The 20,764-nt window shown below is 45.0% G+C and overlaps 1 protein-coding gene across 1 annotated transcript; it reads left to right on the forward strand.

Moving 5' to 3' along the window:
- Positions 1–16,035: 16,035 nt before the first annotated feature.
- On the forward strand, positions 16,036–17,532 carry LOC109764075 (uncharacterized). Its single transcript, XM_020322918.4, has one exon. The coding sequence runs from the start codon at positions 16,263–16,265 to the stop codon at positions 17,235–17,237; it is 975 nt and encodes a 324-aa protein (XP_020178507.1). The 5' UTR covers positions 16,036–16,262; the 3' UTR covers positions 17,238–17,532.
- The last annotated feature ends 3,232 nt before the right edge of the window (positions 17,533–20,764 follow it).

A 20,764-nucleotide genomic window follows, 5' to 3' on the forward strand; every position in this document is an offset into this window, starting at 1 on the left:
GCCAAGTAAAATGCCCCAGAACGACCTCGAGGTGGGCGTGAAATCCAATTATAGTCTATCCCGCCAGACAGGCGGTCAAGCAGACTTGCTGAGAAATCACGTCTCCCTGTTTCAGATAAAGCCAAAAAGTCTAAATTGTACTCCCTATTACACTCCGCAATGAATAGATGTTTAGCCAAGTCACCAAGACCTCTGCTATTAAAGAACATGCCATTCATGGGGAAACAATGGGAGATTTAGAAAATTTCACCCTCTTAGAGGGTTGACGGCCTTTTTTCGAACGGTCGGACTTGGATTTACGACCGGAAGCTGTAAGCTCAATCAATGAACTAAGCCCGGGTTCCTCCAAGCCCACGTCCGAAACATCCCCTACTACATGAGCGAGTAGCTGACCATCTGATGTGGCATGCAGATCCTCCTCATCTAGATGAGAGGTAAAAGATTTGCTAGAAACTCATGGAATGACCTTTAATCGGTCATATTCCAAATGTCTCAATGCGTGACCTTTAATCGGTTTTCTGCTAATTAAGCGGTCAATTCTCCCTTTTTAATTAATGAAATGGACAAGTATTTTGCCTCGTTTAGAAAAATCTGATAAGCGACATTGAGTTTAGTTATACTGTCTCTCTCCTCTACAGGTCATGCATAATTTCGTGCAAAGCTTTTTATTAAGAAATTGGAAGTTCATGTATACACTGATTAAACCAAGCGTCGAACAAGCATATCTAATATTGTATATATATGCAAACTTGAATTCTTTTTGACAATCTTGAGATTGGCGAAATCACTAGAAGCATCTCGTTGTGACGACAACGTCTCTCCCACTAAAAGAATATTGTGGTAGCCATGTTCCACCACAAGGAACATAACCATATGAGGTATGCCCAGTCTGTGAGCATGCACATGTTGTGAACTAATTACTGAACCTAGCTTGCGACACATTTGCAAATGGTTCACTTTATATATACGCTAGACTAGATGGTTCTATAAATATGCTTACCTAGTAATACACTAGAAATCATTCTTATAATATTAAATAGACATCACACTTTAGAGATCTCTATCATGGTATTACATTTACACATGCGCGCACACAAATATATAGGTATGCACTATATAATTTATGGTCTTACCAAAAAATAATTCGGAGATGACTTTATGCCAATACACGATTTAAATTAGAAAAAATCATTTGATATACATTCAAATTGATAACAAAAGTACTATAATAATTATTTTACCACATTGTTCTATGATTAATTATGCTACTAAATAATAAAAAATATACTCGTTAAATATTATAGTATGCTAAAAATATGTTTAAATAAGTATAAAAGTTTGATATAAAAAATAATTATTTTCATTCAACCCCATCTCAAATGTGTTTGAACTCCATGAGTTACTTGTAGCATACGTCATCACGTAGTTGGCGTAATGTATGACAAAATGGATTCTGGTAAGGGAGAAGGCAGGGGCTATCATAGGTGGTCCTGTTGAGTGGTGGTAGGCGGCGGGGCAGGTACGTGCCGAACAACAACAGGCAAATGGAGAGGTTCTTGGCTTATCTTTTTCGGTTCTTGGTCTCGGGGAAGAAGCGGGGGAACTGACAAGTGAGGGACGATGAAGAAATCATAGAAGGGAATATGTTTTCTCTGTTGCAGATGCTCTACGCGATGGAAAATGGATGATGGGCCTGCAACGTTTGAGCTCAGCCGAGATGCTTCACTCTTTTGTCCTCCTTTGACACCAGGTCCAGGAAGTCCAGCTTGGCAACGCCAAGGATGAGATTACTTGGACGCTGTCTGCTTCTAGGAACTACTCTGCCAAGTCGGCATACATGCAACAATTCACGCAACTCCCGCTGCCTCGCCTGTTAAGTGTATGGAGGATCCGAAGTGAGTCAAGAATTAAATCTTTATTTGGACCTTACTCCAAAATAGACTTTGGACAGATGGCAGATTGCTTAGAAGGGGTTGGGATCATCTGGACGTGTCTTGTGCTTGTGATCAGGTTCTCGAATCGGCTGACTACCTGATCTTGAAATGTCCCTTTGCAAAAGAAGTTTGGCATCACATGGCTACAAAGTACCCAAAGGCGGCGACTGCTACACTTCATGCCACTTCGATTAGTGATTGGTGGGACAAAACCTGCTTACTCAAGCGGAAAGAAGAAGTGATTGACGAATGTGTGGCTGCGACCTATGTGGGGTGGAACATATGGAATGAGAGAAACAGGCGTATCTTCAGGAAGGAGCAGAAATCAGTTGAAGGAGTTTGCTGGCTGATTAGAGATGACCTAGGCCTCCTTATGGAGGCAAGGGAGTAGTCATGTAAGGCTTGTACAGCTGGGCTGCTGGATGTAGCACCGGACCCCTTTTCTTTTGTTTCCTCTTGCTGAACCTCGCAATTATGTACAGTTTTCCCCCTTCTATAATGAAAAGGCAGAGCACCTGCCGTTTTGGTCAAAAAAACATTGTAGTCCAGCGATGAGGCGTCTCTTTGAAGAAGTAGATGGGTCAAAATCACTGTTTTGACCTTAAACACAAAGATAAACACGATTTGACCTCGTTTGAAAATATTATTCGGAGTTGATCTTTTTTTATCACACCAACATCTCTGGGGTTTCAGTTGCACGGGGGACGTGACTACGCTGACGTTTCGCCTGGCCAACGTGGTGCTCGCGTGCGCTGACCATCTGACATGACGCCGAAGGAGACATCAAAGTCTTTGGTGTCTTCCCTGAAGTTGCCAAACGTGTAAGTTCATGTCCAGGCGAAATGCCAGGGTTCATGGGGTTTCCCATGTTCAGACCAAAAGGACATGTATGCGTTTTTGTAATGTCGATGAAAAAGGCATGAACAGCTTTATAGTAAGATGAGCGAAATCTCTACTATATGAGAAGTCAGTTTTACTTGTTCCTCAAGTAAAGTTATCGTGTGTATTTGAAATCCGACCGTTAAACACGTGTCGAGTTCTCGATGATCTGGCTCAGGCACCTATTGGTGATTTCACCCTGGGACTTCTCCGGCTATAAACAGCCGCCTCTCCACTCTTTGTTGGCGACTGCTCCAACTTATTGCATGACAAGTGTCATTTATAGCAACCTATCCTCCGAAGCATTTGGGATAATCCATATGAGGAAAATAAAATTACCCGGAGCCAAAGTGATTGAGAATCACTGAAGAATCTGTTCTGAGTGAACCGAAGACTTATTACGTTTGAAGACTGTGATCTTCTAGATGGTTAGGCGTCATCCTCTAAGCATCCAAGGGTGAATTGTGGGTTACCAAAGAATGAGTCTATGAAGGTTTCGAAAGTCTATCTCGAAGGCTTACCACAAGTGATTGAGCGAGATCTAAGTGACCTTAGCTCAAGGAGAATAAGGTGAAGACTTTGTCTTCTGAGTTGAGTGTTAGTCTCTCCAACCAGATATAGAGTTGTTAGAACAACTTGAACTGGAAACAAATCCATTGTCTTCCGTGAGCAAATGGTTTCATTTCTTCGCCTCTTTACTTTCAGTACTTGAACTGTGAAGACTTTGTCTCCTCCCTTTCTGACGACTTTGTGTGAAGACTTTCATATTTCGTTGTGCCTGCTATGTTTCGCTTTGTCTTAAGTCATGTAGTACTTAAGTGTGTTCGCATGTTTGTGTGCCTTTTTTACTTGTATTGGTACTTACTGTGTATGCTTTCTTTTGTTCCGATGACTTTGTTATTCCATTGAATGCATGCTTAGCTTACTTTTTCTTCTAGCAAGTATTTGTTTGTACTACTTAGTTTTTATTTCTTCGAAAAAATAGCCTCCTTTGAAGAATTTGTTTAAAATCTTCCATAAACCCTCGTTTGGTCAATAATATGTGCTTCCAGTATACGACCGATGGGCTAGTGACTTCACATTACGATCTTGGGTCACGTGCGCGTCACTCAAGGAAATATGCCCTAGAGGCAATAATAAAGTTATTATTTATTTCCTTATATCATGATAAATGTTTATTATTCATGCTAGAATTGTATTAACCGGAAACATAATACATGTGTGAATACATAGACAAACAGAGTGTCACTAGTATGCCTCTACTTGACTAGCTCATTAATCGAAGATGGTTGAGTTTCCTAGCCATGGACATGAGTTATCATTTGATTAACGGGATCACATCATTAGGAGAATGATGTGATTGACTTGACCCATTCCGTTAGCTTAGCACTTGATCGTTTAGTATGTTGCTATTGCTTTCTTCATGACTTATACATGTTCCCATGACTATGAGATTATGCAACTCCCGTTTACCGGAGGAACACTTTGTGGGCTACCAAACGTCACAACGTAACTGGGTGATTATAAAGGTGCTCTACAGGTGTCTCCGAAGCTACTTGTTGGGTTGGCGTATTTCGAGATTAGGATTTGTCACTCCGATTGTCGGAGAGGTATCTCTGGGCCCACTCGGTAATGCACATCACTATAAGCCTTGCAAGCATTGCAACTAATGAGTTAGTTGCGGGATGATGTATTACCAAACGAGTAAAGAGACTTGCCGGTAACGAGATTGAACTAGGTATTGAGATACCGACGATCGAATCTCGGGCAAGTAACATACCGATGACAAAGGGAACAACGTATGTTGTTATGCGGTCTGACCGATAAAGATCTTCGTAGAATATGTGGGAGCCAATATGAGCATCCAGGTTCCGCTAGTTATTGACCGGAGACGTGTCTCGGTCATGTCTACATAGTTCTTGAACCCGTAGGGTCCGCACGCTTAAAGTTTCGATGACGGTTATATTATGAGTTTATGAGTTTTGATGTACCGAAGGTAGTTCGGAGTCCCGGATGTGATCACGGACATGACGAGGAGTCTCGAAATGGTCGAGACATGAAGATTGATATATTGGAAGCCTATATTTGGATATCGGAAGTGTTCCGGGTGAAATCGGGATTTTACCGGAGTACCAGAGGGGTTACCGGAACCCCCCGGGGGTTTAATGGGCCATAGTGGGCCTTAGTGGAGAAGAGGAGGGGCGGCCAGGGCAGGCCGCGCGCCCCCTCCCCCTCTAGTCCGAATAGGACAAGGAGGGGGCGGCGCCCCCCTTTCCTTCTTCTCCTCTTCCTCCTTCCCCCTTCTCCTAATCCAACAAGGAAAGGGAGGGAGTCCTACTCCTGGTGGGAGTAGGACTCCTCCTGGCGCGCCCCTCCTGGCCGGCCGCCTCTCCCCCCTTTGCTCCTTTATATACGGGGGCAGGGGGCACCCCATAGACACAACAATTGATCATTGATCTTTTAGCCGTGTGCGGTGCCCCCCTCCACCATAGTCCACCTCGATAATATCGTAGTGGTGCTTAGGCGAAGCCCTGCGTCGGTAGAATATCATCATCGTCACCACGCCGTCGTGCTGACGAAACTCTCCCTCAACACTCGGCTGGATCGGAGTTCGAGGGACGTCATCGAGCTGAACGTGTGCTGAACTCGGAGGTGTCGTGCGTTCGGTACTTGATCGGTCGGATCGTGAAGACGTACGACTACATCAACCGCGTTGTGCTAACGCTTCCGCTTTCGGTCTACGAGGGTACATAGACAACACTCTCCCCTCTCGTTGCTATGCATCACCATGATCTTGCGTGTGTGTAGGAATTTTTTTGAAATTACTACGTTCCCCAACAGTGGCATCCGAGCCTGGTTTTATGAGTAGATGTTATATGCACGAGTAGACCACAAGTGAGTTGTGGGCGATACAAGTCATACTGCTTACCAGCTTGTCATACTTTGGTTTGGCGGTATTGTTGGATGAAGCGGCCCGGACCGACATTACGCGTACACTTACGCGAGACTGGTTCTACCGACAAGCTTTGCACATAGGTGGCTGTCGGGTGTCAGTTTCTCCAACTTTAGTTGAACCGAGTGTGGCTACGCCCGGTCCTTGCGAAGGTTAAAACAGCACCAACTTGACAAACTATCATTGTGGTTTTGATGCGTAGGTAAGAACGATTCTTGCTCAGCCCGTAGCAGCCACGTAAAACTTACAACAACAAAGTAGAGGACGTCTAACTTGTTTTTGCAGGGCATGTTGTGATGTGATATGGTCAAAGCATGATGCTAAATTTTATTGTATAAGATGATCATGTTTTGTAACCAAGTTATCGGCAACTGGGAGGAGCCATATGGTTGTTGCTTTATTGTATGCAATGCAATCGCTCTGTAATGCTTTACTTTATCACTAAGCGGTAGCGATAGTCGTAGAAGCATAAGATTGGCGAGACGACAACGATGCTACGATGGAGATCAAGGTGTCGCGCCGGTGACGATGGTGATCATGACGGTGCTTCAGAGATGGAGATCACAAGCACAAGATGATGATGGCCATATCATATCACTTATATTGATTGCATGTGATGTTTATCTTTTATGCATCTTATCTTGCTTTGATTGACGGTAGCATTATAAGATGATCTCTCACTAAATTTCAAGATAAAAGTGTTCTCCCTGAGTATGCACCGTTGCCAAAGTTCGTCGTGCCCAGACACCACGTGATGATCGAGTGTGATAAGCTCTACGTCCATCTACAACGGGTGCAAGCCAGTTTTGCACACGCAGAATACTCAGGTTAAACTCGACGAGCCTAGCATATGCAGATATGGCCTCGAAACACTGAGACCGAAAGGTCGAGCGTGAATCATATAGTAGATATGATCAACATAGTGATGTTCACCATTGAAAACTACTCCATTTCACGTGATGATCGGTTATGGTTTAGTTGATTTGGATCACGTGATCACTTAGATGATTAGAGGGATGTCTATCTAAGTGGGAGTTCTTAAGTAATATGATTAATTGAACTTTAATTTATCATGAACTTAGTCCTGGTAGTATTAGCATATCTATGTTGTAGATCAATTGCTCGCGTTAGCGCCCCTGTTTTATTTTTGATATGTTCCTAGAGAAAACTAAGTTGAAAGATGTTAGTAGCAATGATGCGGATTGGAGCCGTGATCTGAGGTTTATCCTCATTGCTGCACAGAAGAATTCTGTCCTTGATGCACCGCTAGGTGACAGACCTATTGCAAGAGCAGATGCAGACATTATGAACGTTTGGCTAGCTCAATATGATGACTACTTGATAGTTTAGTGCACCATGCTAAACGGCTTAGAATCGGGACTTCAAAGACGTTTTGAACGTCATGGACCATATGAGATGTTCCAGGAGTTGAAGTTAATATTTCAAGCAAATACCCGAGTTAAGAGATATGAAGTCTCCAACAAGTTCTATAGCTAAAAGATGGAGGAGAATAACTCAAGAAGTGAGCATGTGCTCAGATTGTCTGGGTACTACAATCGCTTGAATCAAGTGGGAGTTAATCTTCCAGATAAGATAGTGATTGACAGAATTCTCTAGTCACCATCACCAAGTTAGTAGAACTTCGTGATGAACTGTAGTATGCAAGGGATGACGAAAATGATTCCTGCGCTTTTCATGATGATGAAATCGATGAAGGTAGAAATCAAGAAAGAGCATCAAATGTTGATGGTTTACAAGACCGCTAGTTTCAAGGGAAAGGGCAAAGGGAAGAAGGGGAACTTCAAGAAGAACGGCAAGCAAGTTGCTGCTCAAGTGAAGAATCCCAAGTCTGGACCTAAGCCTGAGACTAAGTGCTTCTACTGCAAAGGGACTGGTCACTGGAAGTGGAACTGCCCCAAGTATTTGGCGGATAAGAAGGATGGCAAAGTGAACAAAGGTATATTTGATATACATGTTATTGATATGTACCTTACTAGTGTTTATAGCAACCCCTCAGTATTTGATACTAGTTCAGTTGCTAAGATTAGTAACTCGAAACGGGAGTTACAGAATGAACAGAAACTAGTTAAGGGCGAGGTGACGATGTGTGTTGGAAGTAGTTCCAAGATTGATATCATCATCATCGCACACTCCCTATACTTTCGGGATTAGTGTTGAACCTAAATAAGTGTTATTTGGTGTTTGCGTTGAGCATGAATATGATTTGATCATGTTTATTGCAATACGATTATTCATTTAAATTAGAGAATAATTGTTGTTCTGTTTACATGAATAAAACCTTCTATGGTCATACACCCAATAAAAATGGTTTGTTGGATCTCGATCGTAGTGATACACATATTCATAATATTGAAGCCAAAAGATGCAAAGTTAATAATGATAGTGCAACTTATTTGTGGCACTGCCGTTTAGGTCATATTGGTGTAAAGCGCATGAAGAAACTCCATGCTGATGGGATTTTGGAATCACTTGATTATGAATCACTTGATGCTTGCGAACCATGCCTTATGGGCAAGATGACTAAGAATCCGTTCTCCGGAACAATGGAGCGAGCAACTGACTTATTGGAAATAATACATACTGATGTATGCGATCCGATTAGTGTTGAGGCTCACGGCGGGTATCGTTATTTTCTGACCTTCACAGATGATTTGAGCAGATATGGGTATATCTACTTGATGAAACACAAAGTCTGACACATTTGAAAAGTTCAAAGAATTTCAGAGTGAAGTGGAGAATCATCGTAACAAAAATAAAAGTTTCTACGATATGATCGCAGAGGTAAAATATTTGAGTTACGAGTTTGGCCTTCAGTTAAAACAATGTGAAATAGTTTCACTACTCACGCCACCTGGAACACCACAGTGTAATGGTGTGTCCGAACGTCGTAACCGTACTTTATTAGATATGGTGCGATCTATGATGTCTCTTACCGATCTACCACTATTGTTTTGGGGTTATGCATTAGAGACAGCTACATTCATGTTAAATAGGGCACCATCTAAATCCGTTGAGACGACACCGTATGAACTATGGTTTGGCAAGAAACCTAAGCTGTCGTTTCTTAGAGTTTGAGGTTGCAATGCTTATGTGAAAAGGTTTCAACCTGATAAGCTCAAACCCAAATCGGAGAAGTGCGTCTTCATAGGATACCCACAAGAAAATGTTGGGTACACCTTCTATCACAGATCCGAAGGCAAGATATTCGTTGCTGAGAATGGATCCTTCCTAGAGAAGGAGTTTCTCTCGAAAGAAGTGAGTGGGAGGAAAGTAGAATTTGATGAGGTAACTGTACCTGCTCCCTTATTGGAAAGTAGTTCATCACAGAAATCTGTTCCTGTGACTCCTGCACCAATTAGTGAGGAAGCTAATGATGATGATCATGTAACTTCAGATCAAGTTACTACTAAACCTCGTAGGTAAACCAGAGTGAGATCTGTACCAGAGTGGTACGGTAATCCTGTTCTGGACCATGACGAACCTACGAACTATGAGGTGGCGATGATGAGCCCAGATTCCGCAAAATGGCTTGAGGCCATGAAATCTGAGATGGGATCCATGTACGAGAACAAAGTGTGGACTTTGGTTGACTTGCCCGATGATCGGCAAGCCATAGAAAATAAATGGATCTTCAAGAGGAAGACGGACGCTGATAGTAGTGTTACTATTTACAAAGCTAGACTTGTCGAAAAAGGTTTTTGACAAAGTTCAAAGTGTTGACTACGATGAGATTTTCTCACTCGTAGCGATGCTTAAGTCTGTCCGAATCATGTTAGCAAATTGCCACATTTTATGAAATCTGGCAAATGGATGTCAAAACTACATTCCTTAATGGATTTCTTAAAGAAGAGTTGTATATGATGCAACCAGAAAGTTTTGTCGATCCTAAAGGTGCTAACAAAATGTGCAAGCTCCAGCGATCCATCTATGGACTGGTGCAAGTATCTCGGAGTTGGAATATACACTTTGATGAGTTGATCAAAGCATATAGTTTTATACAGACTTGCGGTGAAGCCTGTATTTACAAGAAAGTGAGTGGGAGCACTACAACATTTCTGATAAAGTATATGTGAATGACATATTGTTGATCGGAAATAATGTAGAATTTTCTGAAAAGCATAAAGGAGTATTTGAAAGGAGTTTTTTCAAAGAAAGACCTCGGTGAAGCTGCTTACATATTGAGCATCAAGATCTATAGAGATAGATCAAGACGCTTGATAAGTTTTTTCAATGAGTACATACCTTGACAAGATTTTGAAGTAGTTCAAAATGGAACAGTCAAAGAAAGAGTTCTTGCATGTGTTACAAGGTGTGAAATTGAGTAAGAATCAAAGCCCGACCACGACAGAAGATAGAAAGAGAATGAAAGTCATTCCCTATGCCTCAGTCATAGGTTCTATAAAGTATGCTATGTTATGTACCTGACCTATTGTGTACCTCACCAGGAGTTTGATAAGAGGGTACAATAGTGATCTAGGAGTAGATCACTGGACAGCGGTCAAAATTATCCTTAGTGGAATAAGGAAATATTTCTCGGTTATGGAAGTGATAAAGAGTTCATCGTAAAGAGTTACGTCGATGCAAGCTTTGACACCGATCTGTATGACTCTAAGTCTCGATCTAGATACATATTGAAAGTGGGAAGTATTAGCTAGAGTAGCTCCGTGCAGAGCATTGTAGACATAGAAATTTGCAAAATACTTACGGATCTGAATGTGACAGACCCGTTGACTAAAATTATCTCACAAGCAAAACATGATCACACCTTAGTACTCTTTGGGTGTTAATCACATAGCGATGTGAACTAGTTTACTGACTAGTAAACCCTTTGGGTGTTGGTTACATGTCGATGTGAACTATGGGTGTTAACCACATAAAGATGTGAACTATTGATGTTAAATCACATGGTGATGTCAACTAGATTACTGACTCTAGTGCAAGTGGGAGACTGAAGGAAATATGCCCTAGAGGCAATAATAAAGTTATTATTTATTTCCTTATATCATGATAAATGTTTATTGTTCATGCTAGAATTTTATTAACCGGAAACATAATACATGTGTGAATACATAGACAGACAGAGTGTCACTAGTATGCCTCTACTTGACTAGCTCGTTAATCGAAGATGGTTGAGTTTCCTAGCCATGGACATGAGTTGTCATTTGATTAACGGGATCACATCATTAGGAGAATGATGTGATTGACTTGACCCATTCCGTTAGCTTAGCACTTGATCGTTTAGTATGTTGCTATTGATTTCTTCATGACTTATACATGTTCCTATGACTATGAGATTATGCAACTCCCGTTTACCGGAGGAACACTTTGTGTGCTACCAAACGTCACAACGTAACCGGGTGATTATAAAGGTGCTCTACAGGTGTCTCCGAAGGTACTTGTTGGATTGTCGGAGAGGTATCTCTGGGCCCACTCGGTAATGCACATCACTATAAGCCTTGCAAGCATTGCAACTAATGAGTTAGTTGCGGGATGATGTATTACGGAACGAGTAAAGAGACTTGCCGGTAACGAGATTGAACTAGGTATTGAGATACCGACGATCGAATCCCGGGCAAGTAACATACTGATGACAAAGGGAACAACGTATGTTGTTATGCGGTCTGACCGATAAAGATCTTCGTAGAATATGTGGGAGCCAATATGAGCATCCAGGTTCCGCTATTGGTTATTGACCGGAGACGTGTCTCGGTCATGTCTACATAGTTCTCGAACCCGTAGGGTCCGCACGCTTAAAGTTTCGATGACGGTTATATTATGAGTTTATGAGTTTTCATGTACCGAAGGTAGTTCGGAGTCCCGGATGTGATCACGGACATGACGAGGAGTCTCGAAATGGTCGAGACATGAAGATTGATATACTGGAAGTCTATATTTGGATATCGGAAGTGTTCCGGGTGAAATCGGGATTTTACCGGAGTACCGGAGGGGTTACCGGAACCCCCCGGGGGTTTAATGGGCCATAGTGGGCCTTAGTGGAGAAGAGGAGGGGCGGCCAGGGCAGGCCGCGCGCCCCCTCCCCCTCTAGTCCGAATAGGACAAGGAGGGGGGCGGCGCCCCCCTTTCCTTCTTCTCCTCTTCCTCCTTCCCCCCTTCTCCTAATCCAACAAGGAAAGGGAGGGAGTCCTACTCCCGGTGGGAGTAGGACTCCTCCTGGCGCGCCCCTCCTGGCCGGCCACCTCTCCCCCCTTTGCTCCTTTATATACGGGGCAGGGGCACCCCATAGACACAACAATTGATCATTGATCTTTTAGCCATGTGCGGTGCCCCCCTCCACCATAGTCCACCTCGATAATATCGTAGCGGTGCTTAGGCGAAGCCCTGCGTCGGTAGAACATCATCATCGGCACCACGCCGTCGTGCTGACGAAACTCTCCCTCAACACTCGGCTGGATCGGAGTTCGAGGGACATCATCGAGCTGAACGTGTGCTGAACTCGGAGGTGTCGTGCGTTCGGTACTTGATCGGTCGGATCGTGAAGACGTACGACTACATCAACTGCGTTGTGCTAACGCTTCTGTTTTTGGTCTACGAGGGTACGTAGACAACACTCTCCCCTCTCGTTGCTATGCATCACCATGATCTTGTGTGTGCGTAGGAATTTTTTTAAAATTACTACGTTCCCCAACAGTCACAAGGCGCAAAGTGCTTTTGCTCAAGAAACGAAGCATGCATGTTTTGCCAAAACAACAGGTTGTCTTGCCTCTCTCATGCCTACAAAGTCCGCATAAACAATCTTCCATGCATCCCACATCAATTCGTCTCCATCACCGAATACCCCGCCATCGTGCTTAAGTCTAGAAAACAACAAAAATTCAACAAAAAGAGATCTATGTCATTTGACCGAACACCTTCCAGGTGTGTTGTCTGTCATGGACGGCGTCGACAAGGGGGCGGAGGCTACCTGGCTATGGACGGTTCCTAGGTGGACGGCGGCGTAGTCCAATGCGCGCAGGCACGTGAGTCGGGGTTGCGGGCGTCCATGTATGACTGGGCGACGACCAGAGAGGTACAATGACGATGTTAGACGAGTAGGGCGCAGATGCAAAGCAAGGCGGTCAGGGTATAGTACTACATGGCGGCGGTCCACACTCCCTCTCGAAACAGGCGTTCTCCCCTCTTTATATATAGAGGAACAAACGAACAAAGTACATGGATGAACAATAGGTGATGGAGTAGCCCTCCTACAACACCAATCCCAGGATAACCGGTTCATGCAAGACGCACACGACTACGCTACCGAAAAGAGAGCACAGAAAGATCTGAGTACAACGCACGCAGTGTCCTAAAACACCTAAGCTCCACGACAACGCTCTTAGGAGGGATAACGGCGATAATTGTCACTGCTGCTGAGTCACCACGAACAAGGTTTTTCACTCGGGACCGTGATGGGGAGAGGATCACCACGATGATGTCTTCGAGAAGAGAGAGACACCCGCGAGCGTCGCCGTCTTCGGCGATAAAGCGCAGAGCTTTCGCTTGGCAACTCCCCCATGCCTCGGAACTCCAGATCCGAATTCGGGCGTCTCCACTGCTAGTGACAGAGAGCGCCCCAGAGCCACCCTCCGCTCCCCCTCTCGCCGCCCACACGACCAAGAGAGAAAGCCATTACTGTCACCGTGCCCGCCAAAGAGCCAACCACGCAGACCGCAATCTGGGGCCGCCGTCTCTGCATCCATGTTTGAGACGCCACTCACCGCCCACATCATGGTGCACCCACCATGATAGCAAGTAAAAGGTGTCTCCTTTCACTCCTAGCCTGACATCAGTCGCAGAGTCTGGGTCGACACCTCCATAGTAGAAGATGCCCACGCATGCGTCTCCAGCCAGTCCTGGTGGACCGGGGGTGACACAACCCCGGGCTCCGCAAAGGCCTCTCAGTTTCCGTCTAGTTTACGAAAGTTCGACAACTGAATTGATCCGCAAACAAATAGTTTACCGTGTTTGATGAAAAATTTCGGCCAGAGAGCTCGATCCGAACGAACGCGGGCGTTTTGAGGGGAGATGCCCTTCCAGTTTCTTTGTAGTACATCCACAAGGATCCAGTCCGGTTCCGGCACGACGTCCATCCTCTACGTCTGGTGCCGTGACTTGGAGCAGTCACGCCACCGAAGCGTTTAAGATAAAATCAGATTGAAACGCCTCCTCCTCTGCCTCTGTCTCTCTAGTGCTAGGAGTTTCCCCGCCGGCAGATCTGCTCCGGTCTGCTCCCCTCACCGCCAGCCACCATGATGCACTACTTATACCAGCAGTAGATCCAGCGGGAGAAACCGGCGGCGGAGCCTCCTGCTTCGGCACATGGAGGAAGGCCGCGCCAACCTGCTCAACTGGCCTGCTCTAATCCAGCGCGGAGTTTGATCTGAAGCATTGTACCTTTAATTTTTTGAGTTTGAATAAAGTTATAGGTCGTTCTGAAAAAAATAGGTGGGAGCACACTACTCCAACCATCTACATAGCATAACATTCTCTGCACGGGTCCAGATGATTTTCCTACACAACATTTTCCAGTGACACTGGGATATGTGTGGCGATGAGTTGACTACTGTAGTGCTTCCCGTACCACATGAGGAGGGGGATCTAGTAACGATCAAGAATTCTTTTATGGTACTCATGCCAAAGATAGAAAATCATAGGTGTTAGGATTTTTTTTTACCGATCAATCCATGCATAGTCATGTTTAAGACTGTGACGGAGGTATTAGCGAATATATTGAAGATAAGCTTGCTAGAGATAGTATTTTAGGAACATTGTGCTTTCGTTCCAGGACGTAGATTATGGACAACGTTATAACGGTGCCCGAATGACTGCGGTGACGTATATGACTGCGGTGATGATATTGACATGGCCACCCTCATGCCGGGGACGTATATGATACGATGCGCAGTGACATTGTTTTTTTTTTCCTGGAAACCAATAAATCCCACCACCCAAAATAAAATGAGGACATAAACCCGAATAATCAAAATAGATCAACAAATTAAGAGCCCCCGAAGTTGCGCGCCTACAGATCCGACAAACGGAAAACTCCATCACGCACCAAATGGAAAATAGCTGGCTGTTTTTTTAGGAATAATAATGTTTCTATTTTGCACTTTTGTCACTTTTTTCTGAAAATTATCAAGGTCATCTATTAATTATCACATGTTCTTACAAACACACTCATACAGAAAGATAAAATTACAATCAAAATCTTGGGGTGTCGAAGTTTTCTTCCTCCTGCATCCACCGGTAGCACACCATGACCATAGCTCGATGCCGCCTCTGGGCCTTCGCCTTGAGGAAGGAAATTTGTTAAAACCCAGGAGCTTCTAGAAGCAGTGGGCAAGAAGTCGTTAATGTAGACCAGAAGACGCCGACGACCGCTATCTGCAAAGCAAATTGCCATCACGGAGAAGAAAAGGCGGTAAGGGCATGTAGAAGCTTCAAAGATCATGAAAGTTGCCTGAATCAACTGGAATTCTAAACTGACTGGATCCCGAAAGACCCATCGAAGACACGGCTCCACAGGTCCTCCGCCGGCGAGAAACACGCCACCTCCAAATGAGCAGGGATATCCGAGTAGACCATTATTCATACACTCGGGCAACACCAAATACGAAAACTCCCTAAAGAAAACCTGAATCAAAACACCCATGCCGCTATATGAAAAATCCCGGGCTGATGTCTAGCTCACCGCCGTCCAGAACCATGCACGAACTACCTCTTCTTCAATGATCTAGTCAGGCCAGACCACCAATGAAGATCGGCGCGCTGTATCCCTCCAGCCGCCGTTGACTTCACCAGCGCCTCAATTGAGCATCGCCCGTTGAAAGCCGCCACTCGAGCATACATCTCCTTCCCTGTCCCTTCCAGCACCTCCTCGGCACCCCTATCCCCCACCCAATATGACCTCCCCCGCTAACGAGAGGGGGAGACGTCGGGTGACGGCTGGGATTTTTGGCGCCGGCCAGGACCCTATCTCTCTGGTAGGAAGCGTTATGCGTGTTTGTTTGCACACTTTTGGCCCTTGTGGCTATTATACCAATTGGCAAACTTTGGGTATATATATGTCCTTAAAAACTCTCAACCTCAGACCTCCAGCGTGCAACAGAATTGCTCAAGGTTCCATCCAAACGGAGACAAAAAGGAAACGAGAGACGCGGATGATGATCATCCACCCGAATAAGCCGTGCCGTCATGCCGCGGGAAAGAACAAGGAAGGAGAAGAAAATGATGGGCGGATGCCTCGACCGCTCCGCTCGCGAAGAAACCAAACAGCACGGCATACTGCAACATAATTTCCTCCACCCACTCAGTTGACTGACCAACCAAAGACTCCAGACTTCCATCCCAAGTCGTCTCATGAGAATCTTCTTCTCCGGTGACCACCCGCCTCTCGACCATCGACAAGCCACAAGCGCGCTCTCTCGGCGACCAAGCCCCGTAGCTAGCCGCTAGCCAGACCAGTTCGTCCCACCATGGTCGCCGCACCGGCGAGCCCGGGAGGTCCGCCCCTCTCTCCGTGCGCCGGCTTCGTCGCGGACTCCCTGATCCTCCCCACCCGGAACGCGAGGCTGTTCGCGCCGGTCTTCGCGCTCGTCCTCGCCCACACCTTCGTCTTCCTCGCCGTCGCCGTCCACTTCGCCCACGAGTACGCCCTGTCGGGCCCCACGATCTGGCTGCACCCAGCGGCGCTGCTCGTCCTCCACCTCGCCTACCTCGCCAGCAAGTTCGGGACGCAGGCCGCCGTCGCGCTCGCCGCCTGCGCCACGCTCCGCGGCGACCGGCCGCGCTCGCTCGCCGAGCTCGTGCGCGGCACCCCCCGGCCACGCGGCATCTTCGCCTGCGCCGCGCTGGTCGCCGCCGCGGAGCTCGCGTCCACGGCCGTCCCGGCGTATTACCTCCACTCCTGGTACAGGTACAGCTGGAGCCACTCGGACACCGGCGGCGTGGAGTCGTTCGTGCAGGGCGTCCTGCTGTTCGTCTTCCTCGCCACGCTCCTCCTCCGCCTCTGCCTCGCCGCGGTCTTCCCGGTCGCCATCGCCGCGTCGGCGACGGCGGCGACAGAGGAAGGCGGGGACGTCGGTGTCGGCGCGGCCGCTCATCTCCAGCGCGCGTGGCGGCTCATTACCGCGGCCGCGAGCTGGAAGGAGGCCGCCCTGCAGGTGCTAGTGGTGAGCGTCGTGCTGCCCCTGGCCACCTACCCGGTGTACGCGTTTGCTCTGAACTGCGGGCAGGGCGGGTGCGTGCTTTTGCTCGGCAGCCTGTTCGGGTTCCTTCTGCCGTCCGCCGGCGTGCAGCTCTACTCCGCGGTGGCCGCCACCGTGTTCTACCACCGGTGCATGGACCAGCAGCGTCGTCGTGATCTTGCCATTCCACTGATGATGAAGGACATGAAGCTAGGAGGTACCCCGCTAAATTCTCTGAAATTGATTAAGGGTGCGATCGCCTGAAGAATCTATGATGAATAGCGATCTGCTCTGATTCGCCTGGAGGAATCCGACATTCCTAATGTTCGTCCTGTCCGAGCAGCTCGGGTGCAAATTTATGGCTATGTAGATAGTGGAAATGGCACTCGCTTTGTTCAGGTTTCAGTAAATTTCTAGGTCGGCCATTCGTGAGCTGCCCAGTTGCAGTCCAAACTTCACAAGTCGTGTTGCTCATCCTAAAAAAGAAAAATCTTATGATGTATACAAATACAATGAAATAAGTTGAATGATCATGGCATAATCATAGAATTTTGAGAAATATGCAATGCGGTCGCTGAAAATTGCAGTTTGTGTTCAGTTCGGTTAATTCTCACTGTCAGGTTTTTCGACGAAGGCCATCATTCACTTCAAATCGTTAGTATTTGTGTTCAGTGCTCTGTATCCACTGTGCTGCTGAAGCCAGTAAAACTTCACAATGCTCCCAAACAGGGCCTTGGAATGATATGCTTCGAATGCTAGAAACCTGGACTCGGGCAGTTAAACAGAATTGTTCAACAGCTCAGCTAAAGAATTTTGGTTGGTCTTTTGGCTCCGACTAATAACAAATCGGAAAAGCTATTTTCCAGTCGACTGTATTTTAGTAACAGACGATCTCAGAGCGGTCAGATATTGATCGCACGTCCCGAGTGGATTCCATCGTCAGGGCGCAAAAATAAATGCCCCCCATAGGATTCTAACCGTGGCCGCTTCACGGGAACACGAGGTCAATAACCACCCCACCAATGATCCGTTTGTCTTTCTTTCAAGCCAAGTACTTTATTTGACATTTTGTCGATACTAAATTCGAGTGAAAAAGAAAAGGGAAAAAACAGCTAGCGGGATTTGAGCCTACTAGATGACGTTCCATGATCACGATCAGCTTGACTAATTCTCTCTTATGACTTAGGTACCTTTTGTACATCATTTCAAATACGAACTTTAAAAAAAGAACACATCAACCTAGGTTTTCTATTGACCCTTCTGGCTATAAAATAGGTACACGTAAACGACGAACTCATATGTACATGATTTTTCATGTGGGATTTTTTTTGTTGAAACATACCCTCGGTAATTTGTGCATAAATAGGACGGCAATTTATGCACCTCATGCCTGTTAATTGACTTACAGACGTCGTGGTAACTTTGATATGAGGAACTTATGTGTAAATAACATGCTAACTTACACATCGCAGACCCGAAAACACACCTTCCAGTAACTTTTGTGCATATAACATGCTAATTTATGCATCGTAGACCTGGTAAGTTTGTACAAACACCGTGGTAATTTTGATCCAGTGAAAAAATGTTGATAACATCCCGCGATAATTTCTGTGTAAATAACATGGTAATATACGCATTGTTCGACTGCATGTCGTTCGGATCTGTTTACTAAAAGCGAAACGATCGGAAGTTAGCAAAGCCTAATAGCACGGTAACTCATTCATCGCAAACCTGATAACTTATGTACCTCGATCCTGGTAACTTTGCTGCCGGTGGGGGGGGGGGGGGGGCAGGGGTGGTTGATGAAATATCCCTTGGTAACTTTTATGCGAATATCATGGTAACTCACACATCGCGGACCTGATAAGTTATGTGCCACGATCCTGATAATTTTGGCGAGGTTAGGGGGGGGGAGGGGTGTTGATGAAATACCCCCCGATAACTTTTGTGTGAATAGCATGGTAACTTACACATCACAGACCTGGTAAAGTTATCTGCCTCAGTCCTGATAACTTTGGCGATGGGATTGTTTAAAAACATACCCCGATAACATTTGTGTAAACTTGTGTAAATAGTTTGGTAATATAGGCATTGTATACGTGATAACTCATGCACAAACACCGCGGTAACTTTAACCTGAGCTGATAAGGAGGTTAGAGAAACCAGGTTTATGCCTTGGTAATATCCATGTAAGCAACATGGTAACATATGTAGCACATGCGTGATAAATTACTTAGCCCATTAGTGGTAACTTTTGATCTGAAAAAGTCAGCGTAGCATACCAACATGGGCTCTAGTTTCGAGGCTCTCGTCTTGATGGATTTTTTATGTGAAATGGTTTTTCGATCGGACCGGCGGTTTGAACTGCAAAACATTTTGAAATTTTAAAATAGAGGAAAATCTAAGATGACATCAGCTTTTTTGTCCTCTAATTCATTTGCACATGGAGGAAAGGTAGAAGGATCATTTTTATGCCCCGGTAATTTCAACATAAACAAGATGTAACTTACTTAGTTTGGGCCTGTAACTTTTGATCCGAAAAATAGTTGACGAAACATATCAATATGGGATCTAGTTTCGAAGGTCTCGTTGCAACAAATATTTTATGTGAAAACAAATTTTTAATATGACCGGCGTTTTGAGCTACAAAATATTTTGAAGTTTTGAAATAGGGGAATCTAGGATGACATCACCTATTATTTCCTCTGGTTCATTTGCACCTCGGGAGAAGGTTGGTTGACCATTTTTATGTCCCGGCAATTTCTATATAAACAAGATGGTAACTTACTGCATGTATAATAATATGGGATCTTGTTTCGAAGATCTTCTCGCGACGAATCTTTTATATAAAAACGGTTTTTCAATCGGAGCGATGATTTGAGCTACAAAATATTTTAAATTTTCGTATTGGGAAGAATCTTTGATGACATCATCAATTTTATTTTTTTCTGCATGTATATGATTAGTAACTGATAATTAACCGCTAGTAGACAGTGGACACGCACAGAAAAAAAAAGATGAAGCTAATGCATGCATGCAAATTAGAAAAGGAAAAAATTATGCGGATCTGTTGGCTAACTTCCGATTGGATGGAAGTTAGCAAAGTCCATAACAAATATATTAAGAGCGAAGTAAGAAAATACCGGAATCAAGCCAAAAGCACGGACAAGCATTGGCCACAGAAATAAAACCGAATGGAGCTGAGCCTACACAAGTTCCACACAAATCAATCCAGATAATCATTTTTGGCATAATTCTCACAGATCAATTCAACAAGCTCCTTGATCGCCAGTTTCTGCGTCCTTCATCTGCTCACCAAGTCGCCTCGGGCAGCTCCAATTAATCGCTCGTAGCTGCTCCAAGGTCTTCATTACCCTCTCGTTCACAGGCGGCCTTGTTCTGCCGGTCCGCTCGTCCGCATGCACCCTGGTTGGTTTGCCTCCTTTTTGCCACTCACCTTAACAGCTTCTTTTTTCAGTTGGCTTAGCAGCTTCCTTTTCAGTTCGTTTGAGCTGTACTGGTGCGCCTGCATCAAAGAGTACATGTAGGTAGAAGATGCTAATTTGGAGATATAAAATAGAAGATGTAAAAATTTACATCCTCAAAAAGTGCATTTTGCATTTTAAAAAAAGAGGCAACTCCAACAGATAATGCAAAATTGAGATGTAAAAAAGCAACTTCAATAAAAGATGCAAACTATAGATGTAAAAGTTGCCAGCGGCCGCGCAATTGTTGTGCAGCCGCACAAATTGAAATAAAACATCTGGAAAACAATTTGAAATTTCACATGT

This window comes from Aegilops tauschii, chromosome 3 (genome assembly GCF_002575655.3).
Source record: "Aegilops tauschii subsp. strangulata cultivar AL8/78 chromosome 3, Aet v6.0, whole genome shotgun sequence".
NCBI lineage: Eukaryota > Viridiplantae > Streptophyta > Magnoliopsida > Poales > Poaceae > Aegilops > Aegilops tauschii.